The sequence below is a fragment of the Bombus affinis genome, chromosome 5 (genome assembly GCF_024516045.1).
Source record: "Bombus affinis isolate iyBomAffi1 chromosome 5, iyBomAffi1.2, whole genome shotgun sequence".
Lineage (NCBI taxonomy): Eukaryota > Metazoa > Arthropoda > Insecta > Hymenoptera > Apidae > Bombus > Bombus affinis.
The window spans coordinates 8383708-8399330 of record NC_066348.1 but is presented as its reverse complement, the minus strand read 5'-3'; the positions used below and the strand labels follow the sequence as shown (position 1 = coordinate 8399330).

The following is a 15623-nucleotide window of genomic DNA, read 5'->3' as shown; positions in this document are numbered from 1 at the left end:
CACAAAATCGCCATCGTTTACTGACTCTGCGTCGCCGACATGGCAGTGATTACAACGATAGATCGAAAGTCGATTGTTTGCGACTATACATACGAGCTCAAGCTTAGCGCGCCTCTCTTGTTTTACCACGAGAGACATTCCAACTAGTAATTGAGACTAATGAACCGTTCTCCTCGACTCGACGTTGACCGATTAAAGGCGAGTTTGATTCTCGAATATCTCGAGGCTCGAACCGCTTCAACAATCACACGCTCCGCCACAAAGATCGTTTCCGATTATTCGTTCCAATTCCAGCGCGATTCGCGACGCGCTATTTCGACGTGAACACGGGGGGACAGCGTCCGATTTGTTGAATCGAGACGATATATCGAAATCGAAATGCGTGGTCTCCGCTCGAATTGGAACGTGGTTTCACTTACACGTATCCTATCCATGGACATATGTAAGAAGTATAGACCGTGGGTGTCTTATGAAGAGTGCGGTCCTCGTTGAAAGAGAGATAAAGATATTTAACGTTGCCTTCCTTTCTCTTTCTAACAGATATTTGTTTTTAATAGATAGGGAAGGAAAGAGAAATCCCGTTACTCATCCCTATTTCTTTTACAACGAGGCCCATTTTCTCAACACGGCATCTGCGGTTAACACTTCTTAGATCTATGGTGCTATCTACTTTATTCAAAAGCGAATTTATCGAAGAATTGCGCCACTCAGTTCACGTGTCCTTTTATGCACCTTTTTTTTTCTCGTATTTTCCATGGTGGCTTTAAATCGCGAATCAAATGTCAGATGTCCCCAAGCGTTCCCTCGCATGGCTGACAGTGCATGAAAATGAAACGAACACGACGTGAACGAAGAGCACAAGAACGAAGACGATGAATATGTCGTATTTAATCGAATACAGTTCGCACGACCATGGCTTGCATGTATACGGTATGAACATGTATCATTGCAAAAGTCGCCATTGCGTTCGTTACACTCATCTGTTTTCGATTGAAGTTGGCTTCGAGTGTAAGAGCAACATCGATAGTTCGATCCATTATCCGATAACGTAATATCGATACAAGCACACATTTCGAATGTTATTTCACATTGATCCTATCGCAAAGTTAAAACGCCGAGGAGTCGTTCAATCGTTTATTCGTTCTTTACTTGAATCAATGGCGTCCGATAACGTGAATCTGCCATCGAATTATGTTTCTGTTGCAATAGCAGCCTTTGCAGTTCTACAATCTTTTTTTTTTGGAGGTAATACCGCGTCCGCAAATTAGTGTATATGTAAATATATATGTATACATATGTATCATGTATTTATACATATATATGTATATATATATGTGTGTGTATCACATCGCTATTCAACAATTTGCACAGCACAGCCAGCGACGCCATCTATTTACATCCCCGTCCATATTTTTTTGATCCGGCACACGATGTCGATAATTTAATTCTTTTATTTTTTTCACATTTCTCAACATCAGTTCGAGGAAGAACTACGTTATAATAAATCTTTTTCTTTTTTCTCTCTCGATAAACAGCTTTTTCGACAATCTCTCGCTATCTTTTTTTTTCGTTTTCTCCCCTTCTTTAACGGTTACAATAAATTACGAAGCGAACATTTCGAGTATGCAACAGCGCGTTTTTTAGTCACTAATAAATGTTATGATGGCCGCGCACAATCTGAGCTTGTAGATTATTATGCAATAACCAACGAATAGCTTTGAAAATACAGACACACTATCTTTAACAAATGCTTCATAAAATTTCACTATCGAAACGCTTTTTTCGCTTGACCTTTTTTTCTTCCTTTTATTAGAACGACTGCCATAGTTGGTCCGCCATATTGGATCCGAAGAGACGAATTGACAACGATCGTTCGAAATATACGTACGATAAGTAAATTAAGAGTAGCTATACAATTACTTATTTTTTTAACTATACAGTAATTTATTGGCATCTTCTTAATTTTATTAATAATTATTTATACAAGATCAAATTGTGCTCGGCAGAATGGTAACACTTGCTTTGAGCAGAAGGCCGTTCGCGTCCTTGAATTTGTACGAGATTTATATCATGATCAATTTGTATCTACTTTATCGTAATTTCAAATTCAAGAAAGCGCACGAACGTTTCAGAGTTCGAAGCCGCACAGTTCTCGCTTGTGAATTTACTGTGCTCGAAGAACATCGGTAACATTCAATGGCCAAGTTCGCTATAAGTTTCTTTTGGGACACGTGCGAGCGTTTCGCACTATTCGGCTCGCCCTTTGGTCGTCGAATCGAACATTCAATTTCAACTTAGTCAGATTCGATTTTCTCGAATGTGGTATTACAAAAGTGATTAAAACGAAATAACATTAAATAAGCAGTGTTTCAGTAATAACCGAAGGAAAGTATTTTCTATAACTTTTACATTTCTTTACATTCATAAAAGTTCTTAATTTAATAGAAGATCGACCGTATAATATACCGTAAAACTGATTGATTGGATTAAACCTAACTTTATTTACAGGTTAAATAAATCGAGAAATCCTTCATATATATATATCTATGAGCTTCGAAGAAGGTTTCGTTAAAAATTATGTCAAATAATATTAACCAATTATTACAAGTGCAGCTCTAAAGACATGGATGGCCTGCAACACTATTTTTCTGCGATGTGCAACGTCAAAATATCATTCGAACAGTAGTTACTCGATTTACTTAGGAAAAAGACAGGAAAGAAATTCAATGGCTAGTCGTCGATATCGAAGCTGATTATTCGATTCAACTCCATTCAAGATCGCCTACGCTCGCACGCGCATTACTCTCACCGAGCACACATGCACACGCACGCCTCAAAGTAACGGGAAAAGGGGGACAATAAAGGACGATAACATCGATAACAGGATTCGGTGCTTCTTCTTCTCACGCATCTCTGGCACCGAGATCCTCGATCTACATCAAAGACTCCACTATTTTTAAACTCTCGCAAAATCCTACAAGCCGCTTCAAACATTATGTTCAAAGAACATTTTTCTTCTTCATCGATTCCCCGAATTTTAGTTCATTTTTTTAAATCAGTCTAATTTGCAGGAGACGCTCGTAAAATCGGGGAATCACATTTTTATCGAAGATAACGCCACGCGTGCCGCGCATTGGAATCATCGTTGCTGGAGAAGAAGAGATATTTAAATCGAAAGGAAATGTTGATATTACCCCTTCTTCCCGAAGGACAAGATGATAATCGTGCAAGGGTTCCTTCCACGAACAGCCACGACTCTTAGAACGTTTCTAGAAAAATGAAAAACAGGTGGAAGGAATCGTTATACGTGTCTAAATGGCGCGCCGCGCGCAGACGCCATCGTCAGAAGGCGCGAGACAAAGACAGCTCGCCCCGAACGTAGCGATCGTTCGAATAAATCGGCTATCGTTCACGGGACGATACGATCTCCTGTCTTCGAATCTTCCTTTCTTCAATTGAGATCATTCTTCGGCAACGAGAAGGAATCGGGCCTGCGACGAAGAAGCGGGTTCGAAGGAAGAAGGGAGCGAATTTCCACGATCAAATTATGGGAATTTACATTATTAGAAGAAAGAATTGAAAAACAAAAATGGAAGGGGAAAGTTCTCGAATGAAACTCGACGAATTCGCGAAGAAGAGAAAGAAAAAATGGCGAGCAAAAGAGATAAGAAATCGGAAGAAACCGGCGTTCAGGTTGAAACGATGAGGATGACGATGATCTCGCGACGATGAACGATGGAGGGCCGACGGAACGACCCTGACAACGGCGATGCTGACGATAATAATATTAATAATAATAATACAATTTGATATAATATAATAATCATAATAATAATAATATTAATAATTAATAATAATAATCCTTATCGTTTATATCAATGACGATTATTTAACGATTATCGGTAAAATCAAAGTGTGATAACGCTTTCTCTCTCTCTCTCTCTCTCTCCATATATATGTATATTATATATATGTATATATGTATAACGATTTTCAATTTCCTCCTAAAATTGTCGGCGCGGAAGGAGGGGGGAGGAGGATCGGGATAGGGGAAGTAGGTAGATCTACCATGAAAAACCGCGTCTGTCCTTTGATCAGGACAACAGGTATAATACTATCAGTTAATTAATATCATCTCATGTAATAATAATCATATTAATGATATAGGGTAATCATGTTAGTGCTAAGTGTATTTATCATCCGTCTTAATATACATATATAATTATGTATATGTATGTATATCTTGTACGATATTTATGGTATGTACAATACGCAGTCTCGAAATATCTTTTCATGTGCGAAGATTGATAGACTGGAGGGATGACGATAAAACAGAACTTCTGTGTGTGTGTGTGTGTGTACCTATGTGTATAATATGTATATATATGACACGTGTACGTATGATGTATGTGTATTATAATTTATGACAATCGTTGTGCAAACGATTGATCAGTACAGCGCGTGTCCGTGTGCTCCTCATTCGCTCGTGTGTATATCGTGTACATACATACATACATACATACACACACACATACACACACACATGTATATACACACACTTATATATATATATATATATACACGAATATAATATGCGTATATATATATAACCGTAACTAAAGTTAATATATTAACTTCTTTTCCTTTCGTCATATTTTTTTTCTTTTCCTTCATTTTCTTTAGCACACATTCTACATATGTACTCGATTATTACTCGCAATTTCATTCGATTTTCTTTCCTTTCTTTTTTCTTTATAATAGGTACTAATTTGGGGATCCACGGCGGCATTAATTAGTGGAACACTTTTTGGCATTTGCATTTTTTTTTTTTTCTTCTTTTCCTTTATGTTAGTCCCGCGGTGCTCTTCTTCTTCTTCTGTCTCATACACACACATATAACAATCTCGCTCTCGCTGTCACACTTTCACAGGTAAATTGTTCGACCTCCGTTCTCCAGAAAGAAACGCACCCTCTTCCGCTCTCATTCTCTGTGTTTCAATATGATCGTGGCCGTGTACTATGTTCGTGCGTGTTCGTACGTGCGTTTTATTCCTATTTCCTTTTGTTGCTGCTGTTACTGGCATACCGTATGTGCGCGTGTATAGGATGATGCTCGATATTTCTACGTTTTCTAGCAAACCTCCTCATTTTCAGTTTCTTCCTAGCCTCTGTTCTTCCTCTCGTTTCCTATTCATTGTTCTATTATTTACTTATTTCTTTCTTCTTCGAGATCGTCGTGCGCGAGCAACGAGGATGTTTCTAAAAGGTAGAACACCGGTCAGAGATCGGCGCATCGAGACAGGGGATCGAAACAACGATTCATTATCGAAACTTTCATCAGGACAATTTCGATAATATTCCGAATATGCTATATTGAGTATTTCGGAACGTATACGTCATTAAATTCTGCATGTTTATTTGCTTAAAACTTTTTAAAATCCTCTTCGTACAACATTCTGAACAATCTTTTAACATTCTAGATTTGTCATCCAAAATGAGAGTAATATTGAAATATAGAAATCCAAGAATCGCAGCAGATTTAAAGAATCTAGAAAATATCAAGTCTCCGAGCTTAATATTTTCGTAAAAGAAGAATTCTCATCGAATCTTCGTCGACATCTTTTCAGAAATCCCAGACGACCAAACGCTACGCTTTTCAATCTTTCGTCCTTGCCGTTCCACCCTCGACTCGTCAGTCTCTTCATCTTCTTATTTTTTAAGTTCAACGTTACCCCCTCCTCTTCCTTTCGTTCTTTCTAAATCTACATCTTCCCCCTGGGTCGCTTCCCTCTCTCGTAAGTCTCGCAGATATTCGCCTACGTGTGTATCTGTGTAAAATGTGTCTTTATGCGTGTCTACGTGTGTGTTATACGTTTATATGTGAGAGTGTACGCATTCGCATTCCTTGAACTCGACTTGGCACAAACAACAGAGTCTTTGTAAAAAAGGCACTATTTTTGTAAAGCGAAACATTCACGCGTTATATCACGTCTCGTCGCCCTCAACATTCCTATTCTCACCCCGGGAAAGCAGGGTCCCTCCCGTGAGACGCGTAGAGAAGGGGAAGATACAGTCTGTGCGGATTCACTCGTTTGCTCGAGGCCATTTTTGCTGTCTACTCCCTTCATTTTGCTTGAATACATTTTTTTTTCTTTTATTTTATTTCTGTAGATTTTTAGTTCTTTCTGCTACCGATTTATCAGTTGGAAGTAAGAGGATTAATTTAGTTTCATGAGAGACAGTTACATTAACACTTATATTTAATCAAGATCATCTTTGTCTATCCTCGCCATTTTCTTCGAATATTCTGTTACATCCGGTGCTTGTTTTAATTTCGCAAATTAACGAATAGAAAAATCAATTTACTCTCGAGAGAAGACGACTGTATAAATTAGGCAATAGGTATTTATATTTAATCCTGTTATGGTTTCTACATTTCCATATTCTTCGATCTCCTCCGTTTCGACGAACGAAGGGACTTTAACGTCCCAGGGAAGTCATTTGAATAAAATTGAAATATTAAGCAACAAAATCATCCATATTAATAACGTTTCCTTTATACCAGTCTTTGACTTGAGAAATGTTTTTAACGATTAAAAAACAGGAATAAAAAATGATCCAAAAGATGAAGCAAAAGGCGTCTTAATACATACGCGATCATCTATATTCCTGATTTGACTGAAAACGAAGATATAGTGAACGTAATATCCTAAACTTTCATCTAAATCACTTTAGCGTTTTGAAATATTATATCATAGGAAACTTAAGAAACTCCAGCACCATAGATTTATTATCTTCCATTCTCCTACGTTCATTTCCTATAAATATATTTACTCCTAAGATCTGGCAGTAATAAATCAGCAAATAGCCTCGATAATCAAACTAATCTCGCACAAGCCTAATTTAAGCCTAATTTAAACATCCCCTTTCGAATTCTCATCTTCGCGTCTACTATGTTCCATTCTCATCGCTCCATTACATATTCCATGGACTCGTGTTTGCGAAGAAGAAGCCAGAGCTAGAAGAAACGTGAAAAATATCGTCCGCAGAGAATTTGGCTGTATTAATTCCGTCGTAAGCTCCATGAAGAGATCACGGTATGGCTGGTTCATCGATATTTCGGTCGTACAGACCGCAAGGGTGCAACACACGAAGATTCTGAATTACGAGAAAGTCCCTCGTAGACGGTGTCGTGGTTCGTGACTCACGTCAACATGTATAAAAAACGTTTTCTCAGTCTTATTGTAGTTTTAGTGCAAAAAGCGTGTGTAGCTTCCTCGAACTGATCAACTCGAGGATCGCGAATGTTTCGTTCGAACTACGGATTACGCGCGATCGCTGTCTGCCTAACGTTGTACGATACGAGAATTATACTGTTTTCCATCGAACTCGACGATCGATGATCGGTATTCGTGAGATTAGAAAATTCAGAGATTTGCATCGATTCAGGTGGATAAATGTCGTCGATAAAATGCGCATTTTTATGCTTTAAAACCATATAGATTAATTTACTAATATCTCTCTATCCAAATAAATTCATGTTTTCGTGGATGTGATCGAATAAACGAAATCTAAGTAGAAAATTGTTTTTCCCGTGAAATATTGTTACGAGTATTATACTTTGAATATGTTACACGTTCTTGCATATTACGTTAATTTTTAACATCATCAAATTTCATATAAACGCATAAAAATTCGCGATCCGCTTCTCAGGAATGTGATTATCAAAGAATGGCAGTTTTATTATTTATAGAAATTGCAGAGTTTTTGGGCGAGCTTGAAATCGTAAAACTCTTGATGATTCACGGTGTTTCATTTTTTATCTTCCCTCTATTTTTCTCTGTTATTTTATATGCTTCTTAAGATTCAACGTCTACGTCGATCGTCGAGGTTCGACGTTCTTTCCTCCGCAAAAAGGGTAATTTGTAAACGTATACAAATGTCGGGACGCTGTGTATAGTGTATATAATACAATACGAGTATCAAAATTTTGAAAAGACGATCTTTTAATTCCAAAACGATCCGGCCAGTGATGTTCCTTTTTTTCTGTATAGGTTCCGTCAGCCACAAGTATTACCACACTTGCTCATATTCAGTGTAAATCGAGTGCTTTTTACTGCTTTTATTTTTATTTAATTCGCATCATATATGCCTTATAATATAAAATATTAAATAAAGTAAAATTTCTTAGAGATCTTTAACCATTTAACCAGGAGGTAGGATGAGTTAACTCGTTACTCGGATTAACAATCTTTTGGACACAATAATCTCTCTATTTATAGATGTCCTATTTTTATATATGTTCTCATAATTTCTCTTAAAAATCAATTGCATTTTGTTTACATTACAAGGCCTAGAAATTGTACTGGCTGTAATTAATTTGTCTGCATTTGCTTTTAGTTTCACGCTTATTAGATCGCGGATGTTCGCGCGATTTTCTCTTTCTATCGACGCGATTAAATAAATGCTTTTCAAATAGAGAATTTTGTCTTTGAAATATTACAAAGGGTATTTCGCTTTGGATATTTTGTATATTTTCGCATGTATTACGTACATTCTGTATACTGTGACACATTTAAATTTCTCACTGATGCACGAACATCCACGGTTTAACGATTACAAAAGTTGTCTGATTATAAATTCCGGTTAAGAAATGATCCGGTCGAAAGATTAATATCGAGTAACGAGTAGGTGTCCTAATACTTACACAGCCGACCATAAGCGTTAGGACACCCGATGATATTTAGTAAGAATCGAATGTTCTTCGCCTCTTTCATCTTCTAATTATTTCTAATTATTTGTAAATCTGTTGCTTCGTTCGCATCATACGTACCTTCTTAGAATGCAAAACACTTGTTAATAAAGTAAAATTTACTCGAGCTTTTCAATAAATGTAACGAGTCGGTGTTCTAATACTTATGGCCCGCAGTGTATAGTCAGCAATGCATGTCCTAGAATAACCCGTCTACGAAAGAGTCGTTTTACAAGTAGAGAAAGCAATACCGTACGACGTTGTCGTCCCGTTCGTCCATCGAACAACGGTAAAATAGAACAGATGGAAGTACTCTTGAACGAGTGAGAAGGGAAACCTTCTTCGAAGAAAAGGTTTTTCTTTCTCGAACCGTAAGAGAAAACGCGTGTTCCGTTTACTCGCTGGCACAATGGCAGAAAAAGTCGAGGACGATTCGCGGCGAGGAAAAATGCAACGAACGGCGGGAAAAGTGTTTTTCTTGCTATCGCTACTTGTGTCGATTTCTCCTCAAGCATCGACGATTGCTTTTTCCTCCGTTAGTTTTCTTCTTTCCTACGGTTTCGATCGTTTGTCTTGATTTTATCCGACCATCGTTTAATCGATTTTCTCGCGGTTGAACTGTGTCAACATGTCTTTTAAAAAAACCTTCTATTTTTTTATATTTTATTTTATGCTTTGACAGACATTGCGCTATACCTAAATAAATATGTAGATATCGTTTGCTGTGAACGGAGTTTCGCGTAGATTGTGAATTTTCTTTTATAATCTTTACATGGAATTTTTGCAAGTAAAGTGGTATTTCCTCCATCGAATGAAACAGCTTCTTTTGAAGCTTTATCGGTGTAGATTTAGATATGATGTATTACATAAATGTAGCACAAAAATGGAAAAAGAGAAACGTTTCATTATAAAGTTACAGCAGATTGCATCTGCTAAATAGAGGCAAGTATAATTTTTCAATTCCTGTGTTGCGATCGCAAGATATCACGTGGTTTCTAGTTTCTTAAAAAAGATATCGACACGATATGAAATTAAAATTCAACGATGTCGAACTTCTCCACTCGTGTCAAACAACTTCTACGTAGCCGTTAAAACGAGTTTCGTTAAAAAATTCTACAAGGTTCTAAAAGTTGAATTTCTTAATAAACGATCTTAGTCTTTCTGGCAGTGATATTTTATGTGCAAATCGCACTTACAATTTCTAACAATCATTAAATACAGTTTTCCAATAATTTCTAATATGAATTTATCCTATCGGGCTTCCATATTGAAGCCCATTGTACCATTCTCCATTTACATTACATTTTATCTCATTTCTCATCGAACACATTGACACAATTCGAACAATTTCAACCTGGAAATTCCACAAAAAAGCTGGCACGTCAAATTCTCCAAGTAATCCCAATTTTCTCTTCTCCCTTGGCAGTGATTAATATCTTACGTGCATGAAGCTGCACAACCTCATCGCCGAGGTAACAGTAAAGATTTAACATGAAAATGTCTATTTTGAAGCTTACGAACGGTAGCAACGATAAACGAAGCCTCAGGAAAGAAGAAAACCGAACTTTGGTAGCGCAAAAAAAACGAACGACGACGGTGAACGACTTTCGAACGTGGTGTTCTCCTCTCTTTTCCTAACCGGTGTGCGCTCTTCTTATTCTCTTCTCTCGCCTGCACTCTCTCTTTCTCTCCGGCTTTCTCGTCGACTTTTCCTTCCACATTCTCTCCCTCCCTTTCACTCTTCCATTGCGTCCCTCTTTCTTTGTTTAGAAATCGTTCAAGTAGAAAAAAGAAAGCGTTACGAACGAATAAAAAGTCGTTAGAGACATTGACACAGCCAAATCTTTGTTTAAACGTCTCTGTCACTCCGTGTTGTTCGTTCCGATACAGCGTACCTAATCTCAACTCTGGACCGATTCCCCTTAAATCCTACTTTTATTGGGAAGCAACTCGTTCTCCTCGTCCTAACGTCTCTCCACCCACCCTCTCTTCGTTCCACACCGAACCAACTTTGAACACTTGGTGGATATTGCGTTTAGTTGTGCGTGCACCGGACGAATCCCGTCGCGCGGCCTTGAAAGTCGAGGATCGTTCGGTCGGCACCTGTTCCCCTCTTCGTTTCGATTTCTTGCCACTGGTTCACCTGTATTTGAGCCGTTTACAGGCCAAAGTGGTTACCTCCGCTTTTCGACATTTCTGAAATGTTAGCGTCGAAGCACTTGATCGACGCTTATCTTATATAACTTGATCAACACGCGTTCAATGCGAAGTCGACACATGTGTCGAGGAAGAGGAAGTTATACGGCGACGACGTCGGTATACGTATCGACGTCGTTCTTTTTTATTTCTTTTTTTATCTTTAAACGACTTAATGAGTGTTCATCTTTTTTTCTAGGAACGAGTAAACCGAATTGTTTTCGTCGTGGAAGGTAGGACTCGTAGAGATCCTACCGTATGGAACGTGTTAATTTTCCTCGTTTTTCGTCACGTGCAGTTAACTGATTTAAAAATGGCAAATAAGCGGCTCATTTAACCCTAACGTAGGCAACCAGCTATCCATTTCTATATTTCTCTTACCAATTTTCATTTCCTAACGAAGATATTCCTCCGGGACGATTATAACAAAGATCTCCTCCCTTTGAATATTTCTAAAATTTATGTAAAACTTTTAAATATCGAAGCTTCAAACCCTATACATTTATTAGATAACCATGGAGTTTTGGTTGCCTACGCCAGGGGTATTTTCTTTCTCGTTGCTTTTCATATAGTATAATTTTGTATCATATATTCTTTTTATATAATTTTCGAAAAATTGGCTTCTGAAGAGAATCGAAAGGGGATTAACGGCAGCCTGACCGAACGAGGATATGCAATAGAGATCGTGGACGCGCGATGGTTCCCCAAAATTCGTTCTAATTCGTCCTAATTTTGTTTGTTAACATCGCGGGAAAGCTGCGGACGATTACGTGGACCGGTCCACGGTATAAATATCCGGCGAGTCGTCCGGTTCGTCGCACAGATTCGAAACGTAACTCGTTTTGGCTGACTAAAAGACACACAGCGTTCCTCTTGATCGATCCTGACCGATCCACGTCAGCCAACCTAATCTATTTAATTACTTACTAATAACAAACACTGGCTCTCCGTGACTTCTGTACGCATATGTATGTCTAGTGCATGCATGTATATGTATGTGTGTGTGTATACATAAGTTTATTTGAAGGTTTTGTACGGTGAGCTGTACGGTTTCTCACTCTTTCAGGGAGGAAGAAAAAGGATATTTGATCTCGTCTGATCGCGTTCTTCCTCCCTATGTGCCATGCAGTTAAAATTCTTTTTTTCCCTATTCGAATATGCTCGAACTTTTGCAACTAACGCAACTGGATCGTTTGGTAAAAAAGTCTCTGAATAGAAACATACTTGTGGTTCGCTTGGTATTCGCCCGTGTGTGTTATGATATTCTTACTCATCGTATCGTGTCCCGTTTTTTTCCCCGTTCGATCTGTCGGTGCAAGAATGTACAAGAATGAATAAAAAAGAAAGAGAAAATAAAAACGTCGCGTGCCTCCTCGTTCAGTCCGCGGTTTTTACATATACATAATGATAATAATAATTAGAATAATAATAAAAAATAATATTAATTATTAAAATTGTTATAATAAAAATAATATTAATAATAATAATGATAAGAATAATTATTATTATATAATATATATAGGATTTTTCTAAATATATATATATATATATATATATATATATATGTGTGTGTGTATATATATATATGTTTCTATATACACAAGGTAGACCTAATGAATTTATTATACCGCGCGTTAAATGTTTCATTTAGATCCCCATAACGTGTCGAGCTCCTCGAGAAACGTCACATAGATTACGTCAGAGACCAACAAACGTTCTAAGATCGTTTAGATCTTAGAATGCCGAATCTTCCATAGCCAGCCTAACCATTTTACGAACCTTCTTCTTATTAAATCGTACATATTTTCATACGTCGGGTATTTCCTTTGACTTTCCTCGAATTATTTTATATGTCGTTACCCGATGTTTAAAATGCGCGACAAGTGCAAACAATTAACTGCTATAAACCCTTCTCCATTTCTATTCGAATTGTTCCATTCACAAACTCTTTCCAAAATTCTTTTTCTCCATTCTCGCTCTTTGCACACGTGTTTCTCTCTCTCTCTCCCTCTCACTCTATTCTCGCTTCATCGCTTTCCTCTTTCTACAAACCGATCAAAATTGGCAGCCTATATATATATATGTATATATATATATATATATATATATATATATATATACATATGTATATATATGTATATATGTATATGAACGGTCGTTTTTCGCTCGATATATCCCTTAACGCAACTTACAGCGTCCGATAATAAAAAGTACTAAGTGGTAGAGATGTAGTTTCATCATAATCCATAGAATTAGCAGCAGCTTGTCCATCTTATCAGCTAGGGGTGAATATCGTCTTAGCAGCGATAGATTGTTCAGCGGTAATAAAAACGTAGAAAGTAAAACGTGGATAATCGCTAAGAACGATTTGAAAAGTTCCTCTCCGTTTTCTTATCTTCCTCTTTTTTTCTTCTTCTTCTCCTTTTTCTCCATTTTCACGTCTCTTAAACCTAAGCGTTTCTTTCTTCTTCGTGTAGGGTGATTCTCGACGTGGCGTGAAGTTTCATTATCTCCGCGAGTTTCCGCTTTGCCTATTTCTTCTCATCTCCCTCTCCTATGAGCTTAAGAAATATGCATCGTCGTACAAATGTCATGTGTGTATGTGTGTGTGTGTGTGTGTTTGTTTTATGATTCCTTTCTTTCAGTCGGTACCGCGACGCCACGACGTCGCATCGATTCTTTCAAAAGATATTAAAGAAAGAAAGAAAGAAAAAAAGAAAAAAGAAAAAAAGAAAAAGTAAAAAGAAATGGCTCTCACACTTTCTCACTCACGCTCGTTCTCGTTCATTCTTACATACTTTTGCGTTTTTATACGTAAACACACAGATACAGACATTCTTTCCTCTATCATTATACCCTTGTTTCCGCAAGAAATTAAAACAGAAGAGTTCCCTCCGCATTCTTTCTCGTGTTCATCCACCCTCTCTCGTATTCCTCTTACTTCACGTGATAGCGTGATATATGTATGTATATCTATCTATCTATTATATATATATGTATATATATATAAAGTCTCTACGTGTACAATCTTATGTATAGTCTTCGCCAAGTCTCTTGATCACGCGTTTTCGCGCGTTCTATCTCATCGCCCGCCGCTAGCGGGAACGAGCGGAAACCCCCTATATTTCTCCGCTCTCTATCAACCCCTATTATCTTGGTTTCTTTTTTTCTTTTCTTTGTTAACCCCTCGTTTCGCTTAGGTCGCTGGTTTTCCCTGTCTGTCTGAGGTATTCTATTCTGCGAGATGCGTGTACAATTAATAAAAATAGTAGCTAATCGCTCGGTAATTAAAATAGCGGTATCAATAGTTTGGTAGGCGGCGTTGAAAAGAGAAAAATCCCAGAAAAATTGGCAAGCTATTCCGCTTTCTAGAAAGTTCCTTCGACTAATTATCTCCCCTCGAATCTCTCCCCTTTGAAGATTCATTCCACTCCTCAAAATATAATACACGGAACAGGCGTACGACACAAGGTTTCTGCCAGAGGAAAAAATCTAAAAATTCCTCTTCCCGATCGCGTTCTCCCCGCTGCAATCTCAATCGTCCTACTGTGCAGTTCGACTCGGTGTCTTTTATTCGATTCAGCTTCTTTCGAACCGCTTGATTCGTTCGATTCGACGAACCTAATTCTGTAGGAAAATGATTACGAGGGTGTAAAACGTACCCGTGCCAGTTCGAGGATTATCTTTTCACCACCACCTCCAAGCCCTGCGCCGTCTCGAGACGACCAGTGGCATCCTGGAAAAATAAACTTTCGCGCGCGGTTTCTGTTCGGGTTGTTCCGTTCGGTTTCGCGAGCTACTTTGTCGCTGCCCGTGGGCGAAACGAAGGGTCAAAGGGAAGCTCGACGACGATGTTGACGACGACGACGATGATGACGTTCCCGTTAGCGTAGCGAGGCCGTCCCGACGTCCGTCGATCGCGGCCATGATCCAACATTTCGTGGATAAGGCGGCAGTAGAAAGGCGGTTCTTCTCATTGTACGCCGTTTCACTTGGGCACGCGATAGTAGCGCAACACCAGGTATCCCAGGGTGCGGAATATCACTAGGAACGCCAGGAGGACGGCCGTGTTCGCCCATAGTGGAAGACCGGAACCCCTGGCGCCGCCCTGGCTTTCTAGAATCGCAGACACCGGTATCGTCGTCGAGTTCCTGCACTCTTGGAACTTGCTCGGCTGCGAGCATCTGCAAATCAAAGGATAGATCGTGGTTGATTAGTTTTGTCTCGTTCTCGGTTTGGTTTAGGTATTTTTTTGGAGATTATGGATTGGCTTCTTTTTTATTTCTTTTAAATTTTCTTTCTTTTCTTTCCTTTTTTCTTTCATTGAGTGTTTAACATTACACGCGCCTTTCAAGGTTACCGTGACCACGATGAGAACGATCGGTAGCACAGAGCCTAACTATAATAGGTCGTATAAACCAATATCTTTCAGAAAATCTAGAGCTTTTGTGCCGGAGTCTTGCTTTTGTAGCACGTTAAGCGTATTATGTGCGTAGTTGAGTCATGCTGTACTCCGTGGATCATTTTGTGCGTTTATATGTGGGACATTGAAACGTGAAAAATTGTGTCGAATATATATAATTTGGAAAAATATACAGAGTATGTAAAATAAGGTATTGGCTGCAATATTTAATTATTATTTCATTTATGGGTGTAAAAATATATAGAACGAATA

The 15623-nt window shown here is 38.3% G+C and overlaps 1 protein-coding gene across 12 annotated transcripts in view; it reads right to left on the bottom strand.

Moving 5' to 3' along the window:
* Positions 1 to 5392: 5392 nt before the first annotated feature.
* Positions 5393 to 15623, bottom strand: part of LOC126916483 (uncharacterized) — a 274193-nt gene continuing 263962 nt past the window's right edge. For all 12 annotated transcript variants that reach the window (XM_050722318.1, XM_050722315.1, XM_050722316.1 and 9 more), the window contains one exon: positions 5393 to 15132. In XM_050722318.1, the coding sequence (XP_050578275.1) occupies positions 14937 to 15132 (196 nt within the window). In that variant the 3' untranslated portion in view covers positions 5393 to 14936. The remainder of the gene's footprint in view (positions 15133 to 15623) is intronic.